Source organism: Tribolium madens, unplaced genomic scaffold (genome assembly GCF_015345945.1).
Source record: "Tribolium madens isolate multiple individuals breed KSU strain unplaced genomic scaffold, Tmad_KSU_1.1 Scaffold_20;HRSCAF=117;Tcas5.2_LG4, whole genome shotgun sequence".
In the NCBI taxonomy this organism is placed as follows: domain Eukaryota; kingdom Metazoa; phylum Arthropoda; class Insecta; order Coleoptera; family Tenebrionidae; genus Tribolium; species Tribolium madens.
In genome coordinates this window covers 12391116-12417598 of record NW_025400985.1, presented here as the reverse complement: position 1 = coordinate 12417598, position 26483 = coordinate 12391116, and the positions used below count along the sequence as shown (strand labels likewise).

Genomic DNA, 26483 nt, shown 5'->3' with positions numbered 1-26483 from the left:
GAATTGGGTAATTTTCGAATTACTTTGTGACGTTGCGAATGGCGGTATTACGCAACTTAGCGAAATGGTTTTTGTACCGTTTTTGAGCAAATTATTACAATAACGATTGATTGTTAATTGTGATTTATTGATGATATGTACATAAAAATGCCTAGACTAGGAATTATGAGAGGTACAAATATTTTTTATAAAATAATTTCAAGAGCACAGTATTAAGATGAGTATTTTGTGTCCTATCACATCGAATTGAACCCTAATCTATGAAACACGAAGAGATCTGGTCATTAGTTGATGACACAAGCGTTGCTTTGGAACCTGTGTCTGTTCCCGGCGCCGAACCCGGAGCAGCACTGGTGCTGATGATGGTTCTTGTGCAAGTTGTTGGATAAATTAAGCAAAGTTTTCTTCCCTTGAAGGTCGCCGTCGCTCTTCGAGACGGGCATCTCCCCTTTCTCGCCCTTTCGTCCTTCGAGCTTCTTCGCGTAGTTGTACATCGATCTCCCGAACTCGTACGGGTTATTGTCTTTGTCTTTATCTTTTTTGTCGAATTGGTTCGACAGGAAGATGGAGGGTGGGGCCGCCAAGGGCGCCCCCTGCGCCACTAAACTCACTTCCTGAGTCTTTGAGGGCCCGTCGGCGTCCTCCTTGATGGGGGAGCTGTCGCGGACCATGGCCCCGAAAATGTCGGCGGGGTCGCGCATGCCGTACACAGCCCCAGCGGAGTTCGAACGTAGCTCTGCACCAAAGCAAATTATTGGAACGAGAAGCTCAAAAGGGGACTATTTGGGGATTAAGTTTTAGGGAAGCAGCAAACTGGAGTTAGAATGTTAGTACCGGTTTGACACACGACTCACTGGTTACTTTTTCCAGAAAACAGGGAGGGAGACCTGCGAAAAAGACAGTTTTTACGCAGAATTTTTATTGATCAAACTTGTGGTGCGACACTACAAAAGATTAGTATTAGTATTGCATTGGGATTGAACAATTTGCTCATATCTTTGGGGGTCTGGCTATTCGAGTCAATATTTTGCGCAAAATGCACAATCAATGAATTGTATCGGATCTGATAAGGGGTTTCAGAGAAACATTTATTTGTGCGCAGCGGAATTAGATTGATAAAATAAATACAAACTTTTTTTAGTCAATGATTGACAAACATTGCAAAGTATTTTTAACTTTTAAAAGCTGAGAACTGATAAGATAAGCTCCAAAAAGCCAAACTATGCGTGATCAAACTGAAAGTACATTAATTTTATAAAGATTAAGTAAGAAGGTTTATTGTATTTTTTTTAATTTAAAATTGTTTTTCGAGTGTTATTTTCAATATTTATCAAAAATTTGAAGGTGATACAAAAAAAATTATATTAGAATACCTACTATAAAGTGTTATTATCTTCAAAAGAACAAACTTTTGATTGTTTTAAAATTGTACTTCGATTTAGCACCTCATATAACAAACACAAATAAAAATTACATCAAACCAAGAATTTAAGTTCAAAATTTTGTAAAAAATATCAGTGATTTAGCAATGTCTCGACAAAATAATTTGTTTAAAAAAATTACGAGAAAAGTTATAGAATTTAATTGCAATCATTTAAAAAACTATTTTTCCTGTAAGCATGTAAAGTTTATTTATTTCAGAGTTAAAAATGCGTGATTTTCTCACTAATACGCATACTTGAATTTGTTTTGTAAAGATTTGTAAGTACAAGATTTTTGTTATTATTAATTAACACAAAACAAAACAAAATTTCAGTTTCAGTTAAACAACTGAACTGATGTGTTACTATTAATTAACATAAAACTGGAAGTGTTTTTAGTTTTAGTTCAGTTCAGTTTCATTTATCATTCTGAAGTTTCGACCAAAAACAAAAATAATTAATCATTGAAAAACAAGATTAAACAATAAAAATTTCTTCAAACTCTTCAAAATATTCGTAGAATTAGAGAAAAAAACGATTAAAAAGAAATTTGTCTTGATTAATTAGCACAAAATAAGAATTATTTTTAGTTAAAACACATTTTTAAAAATATCTTATTTAAGTTGTTTCAAATAAAATTAAATCAAAATAAAAAAGCAGTTCTTTTATGTAATATTCTTCAAATTTATTTCAAAATTAGAAATGATGACTTGTTCATTAATATTCGTAAATATTTCGTAAAAAACTTTTACAAAATGTTTGTTATCATTAATAATAATAACATAGAACAAGAAGTGTTTTCAGTTAAAACAAACTTTTCCATCTGAAATTGAAGGCAAAATATTTATCTTGATTCAAATTAAGAAAAAAATAGAATCTTACTGTAGTAATTGAAAAAACTTTTGTTTTTGTATGAAAGGTTTTACCTCAGAATTAAAAATGGATTAATACCTTCTTGAAATTATTTCCTAAAGACAAAAGTTTTGTTATTCAATATTAATAAGTTTCAACCAAAAACTGTTTATTAAATTATATGTATATTTGTGTTTAGTAATAGATCAAATGTGTAATGTGTCTTGTGTAATCAAGACATGAATAATAGGGCTACCTTCGAAATTTAATTAGTTAATATAAAACGGTTTGTGATAAAATAAACACCGATAAGAATTTGCAGGGGGTTATCGCCTTTTGTAAGTTTATTTTATTCGTAATTCGTAAAAGATAATAATTTCCATAGTGTTATGTCACAACTGAAGCTTATTTATTTAACTAGYAAAATAAGATTCCAGAAAGACAAATAACTCTTAACGATAGAGACAATATTTTATGAGTGATTAAATCATTCATTACGTTTCTTATCGTAGTTTTATAAATTTTGTATAGCCAATCTTACCTCTGGTACTTTGCGAATATTTAACCGGAGAACTCGCAATACTCCTCCGCGCCACATCCTGAAATGTGATGGGAGAATAAACGACACTCCTTCTATCCTCCGCATGAATGTTAGGATGTTTAAATTCTCTATTATCCAAAGGATCGATCTCCTGGTGAAACGGTGCCTTTTCCCGGCGATCTATCGGCGTCCTTGACTCTTTCCCCTTCAACCAATACGTTTTCATATGACCTGTTGAATCATCCCAAGAGTAAAAAGCTAAACTTCACCCCTTTGTACCTTTTCCTTTGACTTGGATCTCCCCTCGCTCGAGCACGGTGTAGGCAGGGGGCAGCAATTGTCGCGTATATTCCGAAATATGGATCATCATCGCCTCACTTGTCGATTCCATTCGCGAGGCAGTGTTGACACTGTCGCCGAATAAGCAATATCGGGGCATTTTTAAGCCCACGATTCCGGCCACGACGGCTCCGGAGTGGACTCCAACCCGGATTCGCAAATGCTGGCCTGGGGAAATAACCAATAATACTAATTTATTATACAATAAGTAACGAAAAGTTCACTCGAGGGCATAGCACGAGTTTCAGAAAGGAATCACAAGCAGATAATGTTTATAATAAGTTTTCTCTCATTCATAAATAAAAAATTTGAAATGTTTCAATTTAGTTTCTGATTTTTTAATTTCACATTATTTCTCATGTAAATTTGGCATGAAATAAAAAGCAACCAAAACGATAAAAATTCGGTAACAAACGATCGTGACTTATTTAAAGAAGTACATAGAGTGAAATGTGTAAAGTGTAATTATTGCATTTTTTGTGTGCCCTAGGTGTTTTTAACAAATTACGTGTGGCTACGAAACCCTCTATTGACGCATCGTATCTATAGAAAAATCGTTTTCCTAAGACCCACTAAAAAATTTATGACACATTATAAGGGATTAACCAAACAATGGCTTGAATTTGCAACCCTCCATAAATGGAACGTTCCTTTGCAAGTGTTGCTGCATCCACTAGAATAAAACAGGGCCGTATTTAAAACTAAAGTAGTGGTAGAGTTTTACCAAGCTATAATTAATAATCAGTTTTATTTAATAAGAGCTTGTTAATAACCACCTGGCTTTTTCAAATTTCTTACAATACTTGACTTTAATAACAACTACATCAAAAACTATTAAAATAATTCAAGTATTTTAGACAAAAAGAAATCCGGCCCTTTTAAAAACTGACGTGTTTCCTTAGCTTCTCGGTCCGGGTGAGTTCCACTAATTTATGATTTGTTTACCCTCTGGTTTACTCTTAACAATACCGCATTTACCTTAAAAGTACCTACATAATAAAATTTTTAGTAGGTCTTAAGAAAACGATTTTACTATAAAATGTTACACTTTGTACATTTCACTCTATTCATCTGTCTGTTTCAGGTCTCAAAAAGTACACATTAAAGTAAAATAATTGCTGTATACGGCATTTTCATGATCGTTCTCTTAGATATAGAAGGTGTAAAGTGGTATATAACTAAATATATAAATTTTACAATTTCTTATATACTGGATTTGACATCTGTCAAAATTAACCTCAAAATTTTCAATAAATTCACGTTTTTTATAAAATTTCGCTGACGATCATGAAAAATGTTGTTTGATACACGTGCGCTGTGTTATTTTTCAGGTCTTCGACCTTCATTGCAGCATTCAGCTTCGCTTCGTGCCAAAAAATTCGGTCTCAGACCTGAAAAATAATTTGATAGCGCATTTGTATCAAAAATAACTATTATCTACCATGAGTAATAAAAACTTGATAGTGTTTCCAGAAAACATTTTGAAACCTGAAACTTCTAATGGACCCATTGCATCTAATTTTTTGAGGAGACCGCATGCGTCACCTCCGCCCCTTTTGTAACCGCGAAAAAGAAATGGTCCAATCAGAAGTGAACAGTGAAACGCAAGTTAGTGTAATCTATGGTGATTAGGTTGGTTGTCTGAATGTCTACAAGGGCACTTGACCGGCTTTATGTTAGCGTGCTCGCGCTTCGCGTGGTTATAGTGTTTTGTATTTCGTTTTGTATAAGCAACTTTATTAGAACCGTGTTGAACACGCTTTTGACGTTTCGTTTTAGGTTATCCACACAGTGACTTTGGCGGCTTTGGTTGGTAGCGATTGGCATTTGATTCTAAAGCAAATTTAAAAATAATGGGTGGAGTTATTTCTCCCGCCGCGCATGCGGTACCCTCGATTTTTCCTTGATGCAATGGGTCCATTCTAATATAAAGTCCAATTTTTTTTATAATCAAATGTCAAAGTTCCATATAAAAAACATACTGTACCTTGGACCGAAAATTCAAAAAACCTTTATTTATGGACTAGCTACAGTGTTTTTATTAAAATGAGGTGGAACAACTAAAAACATATTTCTAACAAAGCAAACAAATGCCATCATGGGAAACGTTTTTCACTTGTAAACTTGTAATTGTGTAAATTTCAAACCGCATCAAAACGTTATCCCGTAGCCATTCAGATGCAAGTATCCTGACGTCATGTCAGGTAAATCGGAGGGTTGTTTAATCGTACAACTAAAAATTAGTAGGTATGTTGTAAACAAGTGTAAAGGGAGCAAAAAATAGTGAAGGTGGAATTGGGTAATATTCGAATTACTTTGTGACGTTGCGAATGGCGAGATTACGCAGCCCCAAACAAAGGCCTTGTACACCAGAACTGTTACGAGATGGTGTTTTTGTGCCGTTTTTGAGGAAATTATTACAATAACGAGTCAGTTTTAACCAAGCTCCCATACGAGTACCTTGAATTGTAATAATTGTCCGGATAAATTATTACTTATTTGGTAGTTCAGTGCGAAATTGTGTTGGGGCCTGTACACAGTGTGTTGTGTATTTTCTAGTTCCTAATAGACATTTAGTAGTGCGCGATTTTTTAAATTTCGAGTAATTAGTAGGTGCCAATAGACGAGACAATCGTGCTACAAGGATCCGGATTAGTGGGTAAGTCAGCAATACTTTTTTATTTTTTAGAAAAATTACCTTTAAATTTTATTTAATATTTTCAACTAATGTAATAATACGTTATATACTAATTTTGTGTTTCTTTATTTTTGGTAGGTCCGTTTAAGAAGCAGAGGCGAATTGCTACAAAAGGTAGCAGAAGAAGATGCCATAAAGGTTAGTGCATTTTTATTTTTAATTTTTTTGTTTATTGCAAAGTGAAGTGTGTGAATTTGTGATTTTCGAGTGGAACAGTAAGTATTTAAAATTATGAATAAATAGTACATTACAAGCGAGGTGGTAAATATGGCATTACCCCGAGTGCTTATGTATACGATCGAGAGGCGCCAGCCTCGAGATCGGATAAAGCACAAGGGGTAATGCCATTACCACCGAGGTTTGTATGCTATTTTATTCACAACCACATTATTTTCAATCAAAAATTTGAGTAAAATAAAATTCTAACAAAGTTAAGGTCCAAACGTGGTAGGCCATCCTAATGGCGTTTGATTTTTGACATTTCAGAAATGTCGAAGTAAATATTGAAATAATGTGTGAATCTGATTTAGAATTATCGAACTGGAGCAGAAGTAAGAGAAACTGCTACAAAAGCAATTGAATACTAATTTAGCAAAATATTATGCGTAACTTGACAATTTGAAAGAAAAAATTCCCGGTATTTTCGTAATTTTAACGTTGGCAATCCTGCATATTACCACCCAAGAGGAGTAACATTTATTACTCTTCATGAGAAATAATGATATGTTTCCCAACCTTAAAAAGGTTAGTAATCGGCTTATTACATTAGTGATTGTAAATAAAATTAATTCTTTTAAATAAAATGTATTATTTCTCAAATTCTTTTTCAAAATTTGTAGAAGACGAGTGCATTCCTATTATAGAACAATTCAGTTAAAATTTAATTGAGTTGATTTTATATGCTCTTATTACGATTTGCCATTTTTGAAATCTGAACAAATTTGTGAAAGCACACTGACTATGGCACGGCAAAACACTAGAGTTCCTATATTTGAATTTTTATTTATCAATTTTTATTTGTTCTTTTGTTAAATTTAAACTGATTTGTATCTAATTTTATTGCTATATACGTCAGGCGATGTATACAGTATGTCTACGAATTGAGTTTACAAGAGGAAAAAAAATTGTATCTTTGATTTTACGTCAAAACTGAAAGTGAAATTTTTTTTTGCTTTACCTGAAACGAGCAAATCTGTAATTAAAACTTTATTATTCTAACTTAATAGAAAAAAATAGTATATTACAAACGAGATGGTAAGTATGGCATTACCCCGGATAAAGTACAAGGGGTAATGCCACTACCACCGAGGTTTATATGCTATTTTATTCACAATCACATTATTATTAGTCAAAAATTTGAACAAAATAACATTTTAACAAAGTTAAGGTTCAAACGTGGTAGGCTATCTATCTATCTAAATTGCGTTTGATTTTTGACATTTCAGAAATGTCAAAAAAATATTGAAATATTGTGTGAATCTGATATTAAAATTGTTGAAATAGAGTAGTGCGCTCCCCCAAAAATAAGAAAAACTGCTACAGAAGCAATTCAATACTAATTTAGCAAAATATTAGGTATGCGTAACTTGACAATTTGAAAGAAAAAATTCTCTGTATTTTTTTAATTTTAACGTTGGCTCTCTTGCATATTACCGCCCAAGAAAAGTAATATTATTACTCTTCATGAGATATAACAAAGTGTTTCACAACCTTTAAAAGGTTAGTAATCGGCATATTACATTGGTGATTGTGATAAAGTTCATTTTTCTCTGATTTTTAAATCCCATAACATTGCCGGTTTTATTTTTTTCCAATGATGTCACTTTGACAAATGTTAAGTTAAAGTTAAATAACAAACATGTTTATGAAAAACATAATTTTGATAAATAGCAACTCAAAGAAACAGCTTTAAGATAAAAAACAAAGTCATTTTTAACAAAAACTATCATTATTTAATTAATAAATTAATTGTCAAAGTGACATATAGTTGTCAAATAAGTAAAACCGTCAATGTGATAGGACTTAAAAAGCAGAGAAAGTCTAAAATCAAGAGAAACAACTTTTCTTTTCACTGAATCAGAATAATAAAGTTATAATTACAGATTTGCTCGTTTCAGGTGAAGCAAGAAATGTTTTTCGTTTGCAGTTTTCGCGTAAAATTAAAGATAAAAAAATTTCCTTTTCTAAACTCAATAACAAAAATAGAAAATTGCCATTCTGTGTGCCAACTCTTCTAATATAGAAACTCTAGAATAAAGTTGTACTTAAAGTTGTACTACTTCTACTGGGATCTAAGGAATAAACAACATTGTTAATACCTATAAGAGAATTGTTTTTTATCAATGGCACATACCTGTCGAAGGGTCTTTTAAGTCGGTGATGGCGTCCACCATGTCCAGAGCCATGTCGCAGACGCGTTCCGCGTGGTTGCCCTCCTTCTCGGGGGCCCCCGACACCACCATGTAAGCGTCCCCGATCGTCTCCACTTTGTACACCCGATTTCTCTCAGTCAGCGTATCGAAAATCGAATACATGCCATTCAGCATTGAAACAACCTCCATTGGCGTAATCCTGCTGCAAATCTCCGTGAATGTGACAACATCGGAGAAAAGGATTGAAACGCTGTCGAACATCTATTAAAAAAAGTTCTTTTGTGTTGTGTTAAGTTTGCACGTTTTAAAATACTTCGCATGTATCAATCGGATTTTCGCCTTTTCGTAATCTGTCGGCCACTTGTTTGGGAATCATTTGGTAGAGCAATTCGTCCGTTCGTCTCATTTCCTCGTCCAATTTTCGCATCGATTCTTCCAATTTTTTACTTTTCTGTTGTTCCTGATCCAGAGCTAATTTCAATTCGACCGACTGTTGGGTTCCAGCCAACATCAAGTCTCTAAATTGAATAAATTTGAGTCAAAAGCAGGAAAATGCTGATAATAATTAGTGACACTTCAAGGTGAGCAATCAACTGGAAGCTCGGATTATAATAAAGGAAAGCACCAAAAGCGATAACGAGTGAAAACTGCTAATCGTGTTTTACGGGCCCTAAATATGCACGATTATTCCAACTTTCTACTATTTCGATGTTTCAATAAGGAAGTAAATCTTTCAAAGATGGAAATTGATGAGTCAAGCGTTCATAATATTATTTATTAATAATTCGCTTGTCGCAAGATATTAGTCACAAAATATAATCATTTATGTAAACACAATGTAAATTAATGTCGTGCAAACGAAATTGGAACGTGCCAAAAATTTTTGCATTTGATCGCTTAGGGTAAATACCGGGTGTCCCAAACAAGCACTGGTACTCTATTTTTTTTTTTTTTTGATCGCACCATAAAAAAATTCTCTTTTAGCAACAATGACTTGATACTAACGCGAACCCGGAAAATTCAAATTTCTATTTTTCGAGGACCGTTTTCGCCCAAATGGAGTTAATTGGACAATCGACAAAAATGTCGATAAGATAGCCCTTTGCGAACAATACAAGCTCTTTCAATCAGATTTTGATTTCTGTTACTCTTGCAGCCCGAAAAAAAATAAAAACTAATTTTCCATGTTAATTTCTTATGACCAAGCTTGCCTGGGACACCCGGTATATTGAATTAATAGGTCTGTGTAAAACAATTTGATTTTTAGGTTCAAAATTATAAAGTTAAAAACATAAATATATTTTGAGTTGTTTTATAGCTTCTTATAAATCGTTGAATCCTTGAATTTTCAACGGTTTATTCTGTTTTTTTAAGGTGTGTTAGTTAAAAAGTGAAAATTTTGTAAGACAAGTCAGAACATTAAAGATTTTTCCTTGTTTTTAAAATAGTAAAAAAAGGTAAAGTTTCAATGTATTTTGGTCTTTTTTTAAGTTTATATTAAAGATACCTGTTTAGGACAATTTGATTTTTTAGTACAGTTTGGCAAAAAAGTGATTTTTTTAAGTCGAACGCAGTAGTACTTTAAACAGAGTAAATCCGGGAGAGATGGACCAGCAAGATGTACAGGTGCGCCAGAACTCGCGCCCCAAAGAAAAATGATAAGGTAAGATACCAGGAACATGGAAAAAATGTTAAAAAAATTTTATCTATAAAAATTTCGAAGTTTAAAGTTTGCACTTTGACTCTATTTATTTCTGTTGGAAAAATAATTTTTCAAGTTATTTTGCTATAGGCTATTAAAAGAGGAAACAAGGAAGCTGTATCCGAAATTGTAACTCTGTTCAATGTTATTTATGGCTTTTATTGGCAAAATTTTTGTCCCTTTACGAAATAATTGTAAAAAAATATATACAAGATCATCAGTATCATTAAATAGATATAAAAAAATTGTCAAATGTCAAAAAATAAATGTCAAAAAATAAATGTCAAAAAATAAATGTCAAAATTTTTTGTCAGATAGAATTTTTAAACATTTTTTTCATGTTCCTGGTATCTTACCTTACTTGAAAATTTTCTCTGGGGCGCGAGTTCTGGCGCACCTGTATAGCTAGATTGGAACTATTGACTTTGAAAAACAAAAAATAAAAATTAAAAAAATAAAGAATATGTTTTTTTTTACTTCTATAAAAATATTTATGGTTAAAATTAAAATAAAGATACTTGTACAGCAGGTTTTTCAAAATGTGGTCCATCTTTCCCAGACTCACCCTATTACCATTTTACCATTTTAAAACAATTTTTTAGAAAACTAATTTTTAATAACTATTATGTCTCGTTGACTGATAACAGAATCTTTTTAAAACCACCGAAATTTTAATCAATTTTGTACAAACTTCTAATCGGTCATTAGCTCAACTGTTTATCAAAGCAAAAACTTGTAAAAAAACTAAAAAGTCAAAAATTTTAAATGAAAAAACTATGCATTCTTCCATTTTGCAATCAAAAGCAGTAAATTTTTGTTCTTGGATAAGAAGATTAAAAAGTTAATTAACTAAAAAAAAGTTATAAAATTGAAGTTTCATGGTTTGAATTGAAATAAAGGTCGTATAATTTTATAGCATATTTTTTAATATGTGGTCTATCCCTCCCAGACTTACTCTATTACACAGTTTTTACAATTTTTCCAAATGAGACAACTAATTTTTACTATCCATTATTCTGGAGAAAAATCTGATAACTGATAACACAATATTTACAAAACTACCAACATTTTAATCAATTTTTTACAAACTTGTAATCGGTCATAAGCCCAACGTGTAATGGCAAAATTGCTTTGGAATTAAAAGCAGTCAGTTTCTGTTGCAAAAAAAGATTAAAAAATTAAACTTTCTTTGCTCAAATTGTAAAACTTTCTCGGAAGTACGGGTAAATAAAAAACAAACTTAATTTATCCCGAACAAAAACCCTCGCGTTTAAGTTTAAATAGTCTGTAATAAATTAAAATCGATTCAATTTTGCATTGAAAGTGTCAAATCGTGTCAAACACGTGGCAGGGCATATGTCTGTGTAAATTACCTGCTGAAATCGTGCATGGAGAGATCATTAATATAAAGCCCGGAATTGATTAGTGAATTCAGATCAGGCATTACGGGGGTTCCTAGATACATCATCATCTTCCAATTGTCCATATAAATCATTTGCCCTGCACAATCATCGTGTGAAATTAAATCAATCCCGGAGTCTACTTACCTTTAAGTCTCAAACTCCGGTCTTCCTCCAAATCCAGTTCGTCGCTTAGTATCATCTCTTGTCTCCCTCTTTCCGGGGGTTTGTCGTGGAGGATTGGTTCGACTGTCACTAGTTCAAAAATATTATTTGTGCGATTTAAAATCTGCAAAATTTAATAATAATTCAAATTGATTGATCCGAGTTACCTACCGTTTGAAACTTGAACGCTGTTAAAGGCCGCACTAAATCGAACCAATTTGTTATTTTTTTCCCAATTAAATCGGGTAAAATCACCATGAGAGAGTTGCCTATGCTACGGACTATCATATCTGAACTGAAAACGACCCTTGAGGTGAGAGAAACTAAAATTGTGGATTGGATTTACCCAAAAACTATACAAAAGGGGAAAATTTCAAACAAAACAGACGCACTAATCGGTAAGTGTTTTTCCTCCCTTGTCATCGCCAGCGATGCGAGAGTGAAAGCTCGATTATCGAATGTTAACTGGAAAGTGACATGAACCATGTCGAAAAGTAACTCTTCCCGCACTAGCTCAATTTTCATTTCCTTATTGTAGAAATGTCTAGCTACTTCTTTGATCTGTCCCATCGTGTAGTAAACAAACCCTCGTCTTTTGCTTCGGTAATGTAGAGTCAGTCCTTGTTTCGTTTCATTCTCGCAAATGAAACTTGGCGCCCGCATTCGGGGATACGAAAACTTCAAATACTCATGGAGATTATCTAAACCGTTGAGGAAGTCTCTCATGTGCCGGCCGAGGACTGAAAGGACTCGGTCGTAGCCGTATTGACTGACGAAACTGACAAAAAACACGCCCATTTGCTCGAAAAAATCCTTCTCGCTCACTTTTAATATCTGAAATATTATTATATTACACACCGAGGTGGAAAGAGTTTCATTTCTGTCGAGAGATTAGAAAGTTTACCGACTTGCTTGTTGTACAAGGTGCTGCATTTTGGATGTGCAAAACTAAGAATATTAGCCAAAAACGAGTGATACATTCTGGGGGTCATTTTTGGAGAAAATGATATTAGTTAAAACCGCATCCTGCTATCATCTTTTGTTTTCGACTTATACAGGCTGCCCCAAAAGTAAATCGCTATACGATATAAAATGTAATTCTGAGAGAAAAAGTAATCTTTATTCGTTAAAAAGTTACAGCTTATACAAGAGTTGATGTTTTAGCAGAATCTAAAAAAAAAACATATTTTTCTTATTTTAGAAGATGTGGATTTGAAATAAAGACATTATTCAGTCACTTTTTTACGTAGAATTTAATAATGCAATTAACCATTTGTTTCAGTTATTTGTTTAGCCATAATAAAATAAACTTGATGTTTTTTAAATGTAAGTCACAGGTAGCTAGGGCAGTTTGGAAAAGCTTATTTTTTCTGATCTAAAAATAACAGAATATTTTTTATAATTATACTTAAACAATGAAATACATATTTTGTTTGATAGTAGTTGGCTATGGATAAACTATTTTCCTTAAAAGTGTGTAGATAATAATCAATAAGAATTTTGTGAACTTTGAAATAAATAAAAAAATAGATAAAACAAGAGAAATAAAAAAAATAATACGTTTAGAAGTATTGAAAATTATTACATACAGGATGTCCCAGCGGGTTGAAAAAGTCGATTAGTGACCTTTACATGGTAAAATTTAAAAAAAATGTATAGGACATTGATAGATACTAATCTAGTGCATTACTTAAAATTATTTTCAGCCATACAGCATGTCCTAAAAATAATTTGCGATACAGACTTGTGTTTTTTTAAATGAAACACCGTATGTTTCTTTGCATTTTTCGATGTAGCGTTTTAAAACAATGTTTTTACGCTAAACTTTTATTAATCGATTTCGCTTAGTAAGACGTTTTTTTTGACGAAAACATGCACTTTTTAAAAATTTAGTACACAAAAACTAAGACAGCTCGAACAAATTTTTTCTTACTTCTGCAAAGAAGAAAGTACAGAATTTAGAGCTGTAATAATTTTTTAATGTGTCGCATTTGTAAAGATTAATAAATTAAGAAGTTTGTTAAAAGTTAAATAACTTAAAAAATTAAATGGAACACCCCATTTATTATTTTTGCATCTAATAAAATAATAAAAAAATAAACTTTTAATGTCTAGAATCGATAAATGAAAAGATATTTAACATACAATATTAATTGTAGCAACAATGCCTATTAATATTGTTGATACTATGGCAACCATAGTAATTCCACCACGGATCATTTATCCATTGATTTATTCAGAGATTGTAAAAGTCGTTATAAATACTGAAATTCGAATTATTTTATTGTAAAAATAAAGAATAATGGATTCAGTTTAACACAAATGTGATTATTAAGTGATATTTCTACCATCTCTTGTGCAACTGTGCACTTTTTGCCTACTGAAACAATAGTAATTATTTTTGTAATGTTTAACGTTAAATATCTTTTTAGTTATTGATTATAAACACATAAAAATAAACAATTTTAGAAAGACAATTTAATAATCTTTTAAATGCAAAAACAATAAATAGGGTTCCATTAATTTTTTTTAAGTTATTGAACTTTTAACAAACGCCTTTATTTTTTTATCTTTGCAAATGCATCATAATAAAAAAAATGTTACAACCTTATAGCTTGTACTTGTAGTGAAAAAAATATTTCTAGATGTCTTAGTTTTTGAGTAATAAATTTTTAAAAAGTGCATGTTTCCGTCAAAAAAACCGTCTTATTTTAAAATTAAGCAAAACTGACCAATAAAAGTTTAGCTTAAAAACATTGTTATAAAAATTTTCATCCAAAAACGATAAGAAACATATAGTGTTTCATTTAAAAAACACAAGTTTGTGTTGTTTGTATTGTAACTTATTTTTAAGACTCGCTGTACAGTTGAAAATAATTTTAGGCGATGGACTAGATTAGACTAGATTTTAATTTTACCATTTAAAGGTCACTAATGGACTATTTCAACTCGTTGGGGCACTTTGTATTAAAAAAAAAAAAACAGAAATAGGTAAGAAAAACAAATTTGTCAACAGTCAACACAGAAAAAAATCATATTTTAATGGTGAGATTTCCTATTTGGACATCCAAAATGCAGCACCTTGTACACCATTTTATCCACAACCGTATCTTCCATTTTTGTGAAAAAAAAAACAAAACGAGGGTATTAATAGAAGTAGGTAATGAGACGCTTTCCAATGTTAGAAATGTCAACATTACACATACGGTTGTGAAAAAATGTGGTTTACGGCTTGTAAAGTGGTCTAATTTTGTTACCTGAACGGCCTTTTTCGACAGGCGAGGAATCAAAGCTTCAGGATAGACCTGATGGGTGCTGAAACTCGGCTGATCCACGGCCGCGGCGCGCCTTATCTCTTCCCATTTTTCCTCGCCGTAGGTTTGCTTTATGTACTCGGACATATTTTCCAGAATTAGGCCGTACATGTTGCATTGATCTGGGGAAAAACCTAAACAATGTAAATTGTTTTAATTCAAAAATCCGTTTATTTGCGGTTTTGTGAAATACTTCTCTGACATTATTCTGAAAATTGCACATTCCGGGTTAATTTTTTAAACTTCTCAACAAAACCAACAGTCCAAGTCATTTATTTTGTTTGTTTCGAGTTGGGTTTTGCAATTTTGGTGGATGCGCCGGGATAATTTTTATCAAATCATGTTTCTATTTAAACGGGATCAATCTATTCATGAATGTTATCACAAAAGTCACTCTTATCTGTTTTAATGGTCTAATTATTTTGTATAAATTACGATGAAATGTCAGATTTACCGCCTGAATAGTGATATAAATTACGATCGGCGGAGTGTAAGCCTTAAGAGCTTAGAATTAATGATTTACAAGTTTGGAGAACAGCTAAAGTGTTGAATTTTTATTTTCGAAACACTTGGGGAAAAATAGACATGTTTCTGCACATCTATCATCTTTTCGACTTTATTAAAATACGAATAGGAAAATTTGATGCGGAAAACTGAAAATAAACAACAATAACAACAAGCACTCTGAAAATGCTTAAAAGTTCGTTTAGCTTTGTCAGAAAGCTGGTGTCTGGAGGCCACCGCCAGGTTATTTAATTCCTGGTGTGTTTCAGGAATCGATCCGATTTATTTTCACTGACAAATTTTACTCTTATTTTAGTGTGTTCCCACTCAGACACTCAAATTTAGTTTATAGACCATCAAAACTCCCCCCATCGTGTTATGTCCAAACTTTGATTAAAAACCAATTAATTTCTATTATCGCAACATTACGACAAGTTTCTTTTATTATTTTCGACTTGGACATATATCTTTGCAACGGTGTTAATTCCTACCAAAATGAAGATTTACTACGAACGCTATTTACAAAATAAATCACTTTTTCTAGGGGACAAAGAACAAAGATGAATCCCAGACAATTCTTGAAATTTTTGTTTGTTTAAGAAGATGTTATAATTACACGTAATTATAGTTAGATTGTGTAACAATCCGTTAGTAATAATAGCCCCATATTTAGCGTTTCTATAATTAGCACCTCCTTTCTTGGACTATGGCAAATACGTGCCTGAAATGACGCATTTTCGCAAGCCTTACCGATTATGGAAAGAAAAAGAAACAAAAATAACCTCATTTCAAATCATATTTTGACAAGCTTTCGAGTTTTCCAAATTAAAGTTGACAGACCTTTTATTTTGGTATTTTTTGAGGTGCAAAACTCACAAATTTAACAGCTTTTCAAAACAGATTTTTCCACTGGAAATTTCATATAGCGAGATGCAATTTTGACCCTCTCTTTTCACACACATAAAGGAAAATTACGAGCTTATTTGTTGCCGAAGGCTTTGTGTTTTCATAGATGAAAATCTGTAACAGGCAGACTAATTAAAGAGTTATTTATTAATGATAATTCAGCAACAAGTTTCTGACAGAACAACAATATTTTATCGATTTTCTAGTTCAAACTGTGCGATTTGTTTCCACCCCATATATTTGTAGTGTGATTTGAAGTGTTTCCTGGAAGATAAAGACAGTGTTTGGCATTATTTTTTTCAAATTCCTCTCTGTAGGCTTGTTTGCTCCACTTGATGTGGAGAGGCCGTAATTTCAGAAATTACAGTCTATGATTAAAATTTACTTATTCATAGTGAATTAAGTGTGGGGTTGTAAAAGAGAGTAAGATTTCCTTGGACGAAATAAGGTCAACGATTTTCCACCCACCCAAAAACTTATTAAGTTACAATTTAAATCAATATTCGCAAATCTGTAATTTCTATAATACTAAATAAACTTCCCGTGACCCATTTTTTAAATTTTAATAAATTACAACCCTCGCTGGGGGAAAATAACAAAGATAAAGCTTAAAAAGAGATTTGGGTAATTAATTTTAATAAAATTTCTTTTGATCGTGGCTAACACTTCTTTTGTGTCAAGAACTCCCGACAGAGCAATTCGAGACGAAATATTTGATTATCTGAATGTGAAAAAATTTGAAAAATTAATTAATCAAACCACGAAATGGCTTGATTACTTTGAACACGTCGTAAATCGTTTATCGCAATCAGGAACACATAATTACTTATTAATTAATGCTGAGCACATTACTTTTTGCTTTGAATGAACTTTACGTTGCATGCTAATTAAATTAATTGCTTGAAATCGATACAAAGCGACATCAAGAAATCAGAAATTAGTGCTTAAATTCCGGAATTTCTGAAGCCCCAGTAGGAAAAATGCAAAATCGTGACTTGGTAGTACAGTGTTAATTAAACGTTTTTTAGAACAAAGGCAGTTAAGGCTTTCCATATTTGACCGATTGACGCAAAGAAAAGTTATATAAATTTACCCCTGAAAGGTGTAAACTTTAGAAATGGCTAATTAGATTTTAAAGGAGCGTTGGGTGAAACATGAGAAAATGCGTATTATTTTTTAAGGATTGTGTTAGTTTGGATTTGGAGGAAAATGGTAATTTCCAGAAGGACTGTGGTAACACCTGCAATTCAAATCCTGCAGATACATAAATTGGGATCTTGTGAGACACAGTGGGATGCTAAATATATACGCAAATTTGGGGACGTCCTTTTGGAGGATTCTTCAGATTTGCTACAAATCAATGAGAGGAAAGAAGGATAATCCCAAATCTAGGCAGACTTACACTTATAAAATCTTCTTTGTGAATTTAAAATAAAAACAATGAATAAAAATTAGTGATTCTATTTTTTTATTTAGAAAATGCAAGAAACTGCTTTCTCATTATCTTCATAACTTTTTTTAAAAAACATTTTTTTCTTTACAATTTTACAAAATTTTTTTAAAAATAAAAAATCGACGATATTTACACACGTTTTTTATCATTTGGGAATACAAATTGCAATTACACACTTTGAATTGTATTAAAAAAGAAAAAAACACTACAAATAAAATGCAGCTTAGTTTATCAAATTGCGGGAAATTGCTTTACTATTAATTTAGCTTCTCTTAAACAATGAAAACATTTTCTTTCAGCACTTAGTTACTCTGTCTAAAACTTAAATTGGACAAGGATTTTAATTGTCAATTGTACAAAAAAAAAACTACAATGTCACGGTTTAGGACTCACTTTGAATTTAAATACTTGATTTAAACAAATAAAAAATAAAAAAAAACTAAACATATAAATGAAAGGAAGGGAGAATAAGCCTAAATATAGACAATCTTTGTTGATTTTGAAAATCGAGGAAACTGCTTTAGTATTACCGAGAAAAAAAATATAAAAAATAAAAGTATAATTTTATGAAAAGCAATTTAAAAATCAAAACTATTGCTGTTTTTAAAAATATGAAACACCTGAAAAACACGCTTTTATCAATGGTAGGAAAAATTGTAATTACACGATTTAAGTCTCATTTTGAAATGTAATAAAAAATAAAAATGCACAAAAAATAAATAAAAAAAGGAAAAAACGTAAAATAGCTCTGATTTTATGAAAGAATTGCAAAAAAATAGTTCATTATCACTTCAGCTTCTGAAAAAAAAAGCACAAATAAACGAATAAAAAGATGAATAAACCTAAACCTAGAATAGTATATTAAAGTACAAGTTGCAGCACAAGCACAAGCACAAATTTGAAATTCCGAAACGAGCCGCGTAGCGGCGAGTTGAGGAACAAATGAGTGCTTGAAGAACCTTCTGCAACAAGTGCTTTATACTGTTTTTTCTATTCTGCCGCTTTAAATCATTTTATAAATTAAAAAATGAAAATTTTACTTTTTTTTCTAGAGAATTTTGAGACGGTTGGCGAGATTTATGTGGAATAATTTTAATAAAAATGATTCTTATTTTCACATTTGAAAATGAATTGTGAAGAAAGTCCGTCACTAAAATTAAATTAACGCCAACGACTTATTCCAGCACTCAAATGACGTCATTTGGGTGCTGGAATAGACTTATTCTAACACCGAAATAGAAAAAGACTTTTAATTTAGAAATGCAGAAAACTGCTTCATTGTTAAACTATTAAAAAAATCCTTATTTATAATTTTATAAAAAAGTAACAAAATGACATAACTAGATACTTTTGAAAGGTGAAACACTGTTGTCACTGTGTCAGAAAATTAAATTATAGATTTGATGAGAAAAACGGTAGGTAGTTGTAGGAAAAATTGCAATTACAGCAGGGTTAAGTCTTATAATTTGAATCGTAATAATTAATAAAAAATAAAAAATTGTACAACAAATTAATTAAAAAAAATCCAAGATCTATCTGAGTTTATAAAATAATTACAGAAAATTATTTATTTAGTTTATTATAATTTCAGCCTATGAAATTTTTTTTAATATTTTACTCTTTTTTAATTTTACGAAAAGCAACAAAAGCACAAAATTAAAAAATATCCTTAAACATTTAATTACTGTGATAAAAAAAATAGATTGTAATAAAAGAAACATTTTCTTGTCAATTGTAGGGAATATTAGAATTGCACACTTTGAAACTCAGTCATTTTAGTTAAAAAAATACAAAACTAGATACTTTTGAAAATGGTGAAACACCTTTAAACACTGTCACTGTGTCACATCTGACGAAAAAAAAGGTTTTTCTGAGTTTTAGAAAAAATTGCAATTATACCTACGCTTTAAAAATTTCGCTCTGAATTTATTAAAAATTAAGCATTGATTTAGGCAAAAAATAGGCAACGTACTAAAATTTGGAAAACAGCTTTATTACTACTGTTCTTAAAAAAATTACAATTTTATGAAAAGCAAAAGAAAACTAGGATTTTTAAAAACAGAAAAACGCTACATTTGCACACTTTTGGGTGTCAAAAATTAAATTAGGATACGGCTTAACGGCAAAAGTGTTTTTTTTCAGTTGTGGGAAAAAATTGTAATTACACGCTTTAAGACACTTTTAATAAAAATAAACATTTTGTTTCGGCAAAATGTAAAATATTATATTATGAGCTTGTCAAAATAAATTAACAGCTTTATGTTCCATTTTAAGTCCTTTATTTGGTTTGCAAATTTTTGCCTTGAATCGAATTTCAATAAAGACCTTTGATGTTTCGGTAGCTAAACCTTGTATTTTATTTTGTACATCTCCTTATTGGATTTCTTTTGCATTAGACTTTACAAGAATTAAGAACACACGCAAATTATTATTAATAAAAAACGAGTTTTTGTGAACTATACACATCATTACAAAAGAAAATAAGTTAAAAATTTAAAGAATCAGATTATGTTGTTGAATTAAACTGAAACACTAGCAATTTGATTAACTAACTAACTTTCCTAATAATAACTTTGTCAAATCATCAGTGTTATTATGAATGAATTTGATGCTAATAACATATGAGTAATAAATGTTTCTGTAACATATTAATATTCGCGGTAAGTATTGAACAACGATTTAAATTAGCGGTCTCACTACCTGATTTTATTATTAATCAGTTCTAACAAACAATTTTTAATTAAAATTTTTATATTATCCAATTTTGTTTGCAGTTCACTTTATTGCTGAAATGTATTTGGGACAATATTATTGAACGAGGCCGTTTGAAAAAATAAACTACCAACCTTTTCCAAGATGGGAAAGTTTTTTCTTCGACACGTGTGGATAAATTCGGAATCAATCACAGATAAATTAAATGTACAAGTGTTTCCACATTCTTATCACAAATCGGTCAATATATCTGAAAGGTGCTTTGGCAGCTTTTATTCCGATCAACAAAGTTGGAGCATTTTATTCACATGGAGGATTTAAATCTACCAAATTTTGCTTTTATTTTCTCCGTTTTTTGTTGACAGGGAATATCCTTAGGGAGGGAAAAATTGTTAAAGCCCTTTCCTGTCGGAGTAAAATAATATAAATATTTATTAAATTCCTCTGTTGAAACTTGTCAGATGGGAAATGGCTCAAGTTGGAAAAGTTTAGATTCGAGGAAAGTTCAGGGCCGAACTTAATGAAGCTTACTTAACAAAGTTAAAATTTTTCACCAAGCAAACAACAAAGTAACATCCATTTAATAACTTTGTAATGAAACAATTGACATGATTAATTATCACCCTCTATTGTTACACAAGAATTATAGATAACCAAGCATCTGTTATTTAGATTAACGACCCATGATAAAGAAAACAATCAAAAGCTCTACTTACTTCAGCTGAATTTCTGTAAAAACTAAAAATCCGTCACTAGCCCTACTTTAAATTAATATCACAGTCACTGAAACTCGTCTCACAACGCCAATGAGATCGCGACTCGTATCCTGAAAAAAATTTCAGTCCTTGCATCCTGCGTATGCCGTTATCCACGAACTGACGGTCCTGACAACATCTGCGGTTGATAAACTCAAGCTGAAAACGCAGCGCAAGCGTAGCCAATCCTGAAATTTTCTGAAAGTTTTAGTCCAGGACGTCTGGCTTGTTTTACACATACTAATAACGTCCTTCAGGATGCGCCTTATTTAGACGGAATAATACGACGTGACGGGACTCTACATGGGCTATTTGCAGAGAAAAATTGAGACGTTAAGGCGATTAAGTGATTAGGCTTATGTAACACCTGTTGAATCGGAGTTTCACAACCTGACGCTTCAACTATTTCCTATTTTATTATTTTGCGACAAATCTGAAAAAAGTTCGCTTAGACGGTTCACTGCTTTCAATACAACTTATCACAAAAGTATACAAATATTTACTCCGAAAATATTAGTATTAAATTGCGCTGAAAGCTAGTTTTAACGTAAATTTTTAATTAATTTCTACGCACAATTAGTAACAAATTTCTACATAATCAAAATATTGCAACTTCCAAAAAATACGTGTATTGATTTTTTTTTAAACATTTATAGGCTTACAAGGACTTTTTCATTTTCCTGAGTAAATATTTCATCGTCAAAGGAGTCCTGTGTAAATAAAATAAAATAATAAAATTTCGTTTACTAACACATCAGAAAAGAGATGAAAAAATAAAAAAAAGGGAAATAATGTTTACCTTCTTGAGTCTTGCACATTTCTATAATCAAGTAATTAAATTAAGTGTAATTCAACAAAAAAAATATTAAAAATGCAAACTAAAAAAAGAATTTAAAGTTTTTGAAATAAAAACATGTGCAATATAAAAAACACAAAAATTATAAGAGGAAACGAAAAAGCTGTAACGTAATTTGTTTAACGATATTTGTGGCTTTTATTGGTAAAGTTTTTGTACTTTTACTGAATAATTATGAAATAGTTATTTATGGTATAAATGGGTTATGTTAGATATCACCTACGAGAGGTTTGTGTAACCTACGAGGGCTTGCCCGAGTAGGTAATATCTAATAACCCACGTATGCCATACAACGTTTTATCCAATATTCTCGGATTTTTATCTATTAAATCTGTTAAAAATAATCTGACGTTTCGTATTGAGAAGTCCCAAACAGTTGTCAAAACTTCCTTATGCGGGAGAAAAACCGTAAATTTTGACAGTGTCGGAGAATAAACAAATTTTCCACTGATTTGCCAGGTTGGCTTTGCTTTTTATCTTAAAATTTCATCAAATTTTAACCAAAACATTTGTACAAGTGCAAGTCGTTGAGTCCAGAGAGATTCCTGAAATTCATTTTCATGGTACACTTTCAAATGTTCATTTCTATTTTGGAAAGAAATTTGAAACATAATTTCAATTTTGATGTACCTATTCTTAAATAAAGTGTTCAGAATATCTATTAAAATTTTATTTCATCCTGCGATTGGTTATGGATGGCAATAACCCACGGTACTAATGGCAACGTGGGTTATATCAAACGGTCTAGTCACTGCACAGTTTACTTAACAAAAACTAACAAGTAAAACACTATATTACTATTGAATAATGGATAAAAGCATATACAAGGTCATGGGTACGAATAAATAGACATAAAAAAATAAAATGTCAAAATTTTTTGACAATTTTTAATAGTTTTTTATTGTAAGAGTGTGTTAGGTAGCGTTTTATCCACGCAAGAATTTTCTTAAGTGAATAAAACGCGATTAACACACGACTGCAATATAACGTTTTATCCACAATGACAGACCCAAATTATTCTAAACTTAATTAAAAACTAAACTGACATTTAAACGTCACGCCAAATGTGCTTTCGGTTAAACGTAGTAAGCTGTTACGCGGTGTGCTGGTTACTAACAGTGGAATAAAGTTACTTTATTCCACTAGTGGATAAAGTGGTACTTAATACGCATCTAAAGTGTGGAATAAAGTCTCTTTATAGAGTGATTGTGGATAAAATATTTTTTCGATGTTCCTGGTATTTTATTTTACTTGGTATTTTTTTCTAGGGCACGAGTTGTAAAACATCTGTAAATAAAAAAATATATTCTTATGTAGGTTGCCACCTAAAAAGTTAATTATCGTTATAATATTTGTCAAAGTTCTCAAAATTGACGTCTCTGACTGTCAAATTCAAATTCTTGGTTATCTATGTTTTGCTTATTTCGTTGACATTGTCAGTGCCATCTTAACAATTACTAATAAATTAAGAAAACAACACCCTGCATGTCCAAATTCTTGATACCATTTTCAAAAAAAAAGAATATATATATAAGAATGGTTGGGAGGGACATTTACAATCTTTTTTCTGAAAATAATATTTCATCATAAAAGGAATCCTATGTAAATAAAATAAAACAATAAAATTTCGTTTATTATAACATCAGAAAGAGATAGGAAAATAAAAAAAGGAAAATTATTAATAAATGTTTTTTCTTGAGTTTTGCACATTTCTATAATCCACTAATTAAACTAATTTAGCAGTTAAATAATAAATATAGTAATTTAAAAAATATAATTTAAAATACAGGGTGTGCCAGAACAAATCGATTGAACGCATCACAAATTGCCTTATTTCAGCCTTTACTTACTTTAATTTCGAATTATTTCTATAATAAAATCGAGCAAAATTGAATTGAAAATAGCTCAAATTGCTTTATTTTGGAAAAAAACTCTTATTGAAGTCAATATTTGGTTAAAATACTTTGATTTAGGTTGCCCTCCAGAGAAAAATGCCATGTAAGGTAAGATACCAGAAACATGGAAATAGTTATTTTTGATACAAGGGCGCTTTCAAATTATTTTTCAGGTCTTCAGGTCAGGTCTGAGAAGGAATTTTGCGGCACAAAGCGAAGCTGAGTGCTGCAATGAAGGTCGAAGACCTGAAAAATAAGACAGCGCACGTGTATCGAACAACATTTTTTATGATCGTCGGCGAAATTTTATAAAAAACGTGAATTTCTTGAAAATTTTGAGGTTAATTTTGACACACGTCAAATGAAATATGTAGTTATAAAATGTATAATGTATGTACAGTGCCATCAAAAAGTCTTTCTATCAAGTAGGCGTCCTAGTTGAGGACGTATGTTGCATGGCAGTTCGTATATTATCTAGATGACAAAAAATTATTTTATAAAAATTAAAACATTGAGCTAATTAAATTGCATTATTCTATGAAACGTCTCAAAACAAACTAAAATAAGATTTTGTTGATGTTTATTCATAAAAATCGTTCACCACGGTTTCCTGTCATAATTTACATAAAAATTATTTTGACATTTCTCGTTTGTCATTGTGACATTTTATCTTCCACAGACATAGGTACGTTTTAAATTTCTACGCTTGCTTGATAGACAGACTTTTTGATCTCACTGTATTTAATTATATACCACTTTATACCTTAAGGGAACGATCATCAAAAAAATATTTCAAAAATTCTACCTAAATCTATAAGAATTTCAAAGTGAGAGTTTAAATTTTGCAATCTGACTATTTATTGCTGTTGAAAAAATAATTTTCCATTTTTTTTGCTACAGGCTATTAGAAGAGAAAACAAGGAAGCTGTATCGTAAATTGAAACTCTGTTTAATGTTATTTGTGGTTTTTATTGGCAAAATTTTTGTACCTTTACTAAATAATTATAAAAAAACATACAAGATCATCAGTATCATTAAAAAGATATAAAAATGTCAAATGTCAAAAAATAAATGTCGAAATTTTTGACAGATAGAATTTTTTAAACATTATTTCCATGTTCCTGGTATCTTATCTTACTAGAGAGCGAGTTCTGTCACACCCTGTATAAAAACCCAATTTTCAAAACAAAAAATAAAGTTATTGTTTTCTTGGAAGTGAGGGACAAGCATTTTTTTAATATAGCCCTGAATGAGTCATTATTTTATCGTGGAAGCAGAAATTTTATATAAATAACATAATACTACATTAGAAAAGAGATGAAAAAATTTACAAAAAGAAAAACAATAAATGTTTTTTTTCTTAAGTTTTGCACATTTCATTAAATTAAATTAGGTAAATGTAATTTAGTAATTTAAAATAAAAAAATATATAATTTAGAATTTCTAAACTAAAAATATACAGAATGTCAGAAAATACCAGAAAAATGTATTCTTAGTAGGTTACCCAAAAAAAGATAACTATTCCTATAGGAATGAATTGTCATTAACTGTCACAATATTTGTCAAAAACGTCAGAATTTGACGTTTCTGACTGTCAAATTCAAATTTTTGATTATATTTTCATTGACATTGTGATTTTCTCCTATAATGACATAAAAATGAGACACCCTGTATGCATAAAAAGTGTCCAAATACTTGACCCCATTTTCAAGTAGTTATCATTTTTACACTCCTTATCAATTAAAACTATTTGACTCATTATTGTGTTAGTTTAATTGTTGGAATTGCAAAATTTTTGTAATAATTTTTACTGATGACTAAATTTTTACTCCACAACCTCAGACTTTATCTCGAAATTGAAATATTAAATATCCATTGCGTCGTAATCATTATTTTCACACTTGTAATATTAAGTAGCTGAAAATTAATGTCCAATCTTAGAGCAGGAAATCTGCGATTAATATTCCCCGCAGGAATATCTAAATTAAGACGGCGCGACGAATAATAACTTAATTTTTCGTCTCTCTTATACGAAATGAAAAATATAAGTTTGTTAATGTCGAGTCTTGATGTTCTTGTATTTTTCAGTTGTTTAACTTGCGCTGCCTAACTTGTTCAACTGCATTACTGTTCAAGTTCTATTTGAAATTAAATTTCTTTCAAGGGTGGTATTTAGTGTTTATTCAACTTGGCTGCGGTAATATCGCTTTGTGGGAGTCGTTTCCGATTCCAATTCATTAAGAAAAGTGAATCCAGTAGTTCCAACTTTGATTAAATTCAAGAAAGCAAGCAGTGTATCAAACTAATTCATATTTGGTAATCTTGTTTCGTTTTAATTAAATGAGAATAAGATCTCAAACGAGTCCAATAAACAACAACATTATGATTTTATCGAGACTTATAAATTTCGGGGGTTGGAGTGACCTCGTTTCCTTATGACATTAATGTATTAATTGTGATAGTACAATAATCACGCAACGCTTCTCGAAATTGTCCCAACTTTATTCTGCAAGTAATTGAATTGGGGCACGTGAATAAAGACGCAATTGTTTCATTTTCTACAAATGCAAGCGAGAGTTTCGAATATTTTATTTAGTA

At 31.0% G+C, this 26483-nt stretch overlaps 1 protein-coding gene across 2 annotated transcripts; it reads right to left on the bottom strand.

The window, feature by feature from the left end:
• Positions 1 to 123: 123 nt before the first annotated feature.
• On the bottom strand, positions 124 to 21237 carry LOC123004842 (soluble guanylate cyclase 88E). Of its 2 annotated transcripts, XM_044398313.1 has the most exons (12): positions 21096 to 21237; positions 14748 to 14926; positions 11837 to 12324; positions 11662 to 11785; positions 11473 to 11614; positions 11299 to 11425; positions 8537 to 8741; positions 8205 to 8484; positions 3094 to 3321; positions 2815 to 3045; positions 855 to 887; positions 124 to 736 (listed from the first exon to the last, which is right to left on the bottom strand). In XM_044398313.1, exons 2-12 carry the CDS (start codon positions 14913 to 14915, stop codon positions 285 to 287), a joined length of 2478 nt encoding a protein of 825 aa, XP_044254248.1. In that variant the 5' UTR covers positions 14916 to 14926; positions 21096 to 21237; the 3' UTR covers positions 124 to 284. The 2 variants fall into 2 exon arrangements, with proteins under 2 accessions (XP_044254248.1, XP_044254249.1); XM_044398314.1 differs by lacking the exon at positions 855 to 887.
• Between the last annotated feature and the right edge of the window lie 5246 nt (positions 21238 to 26483).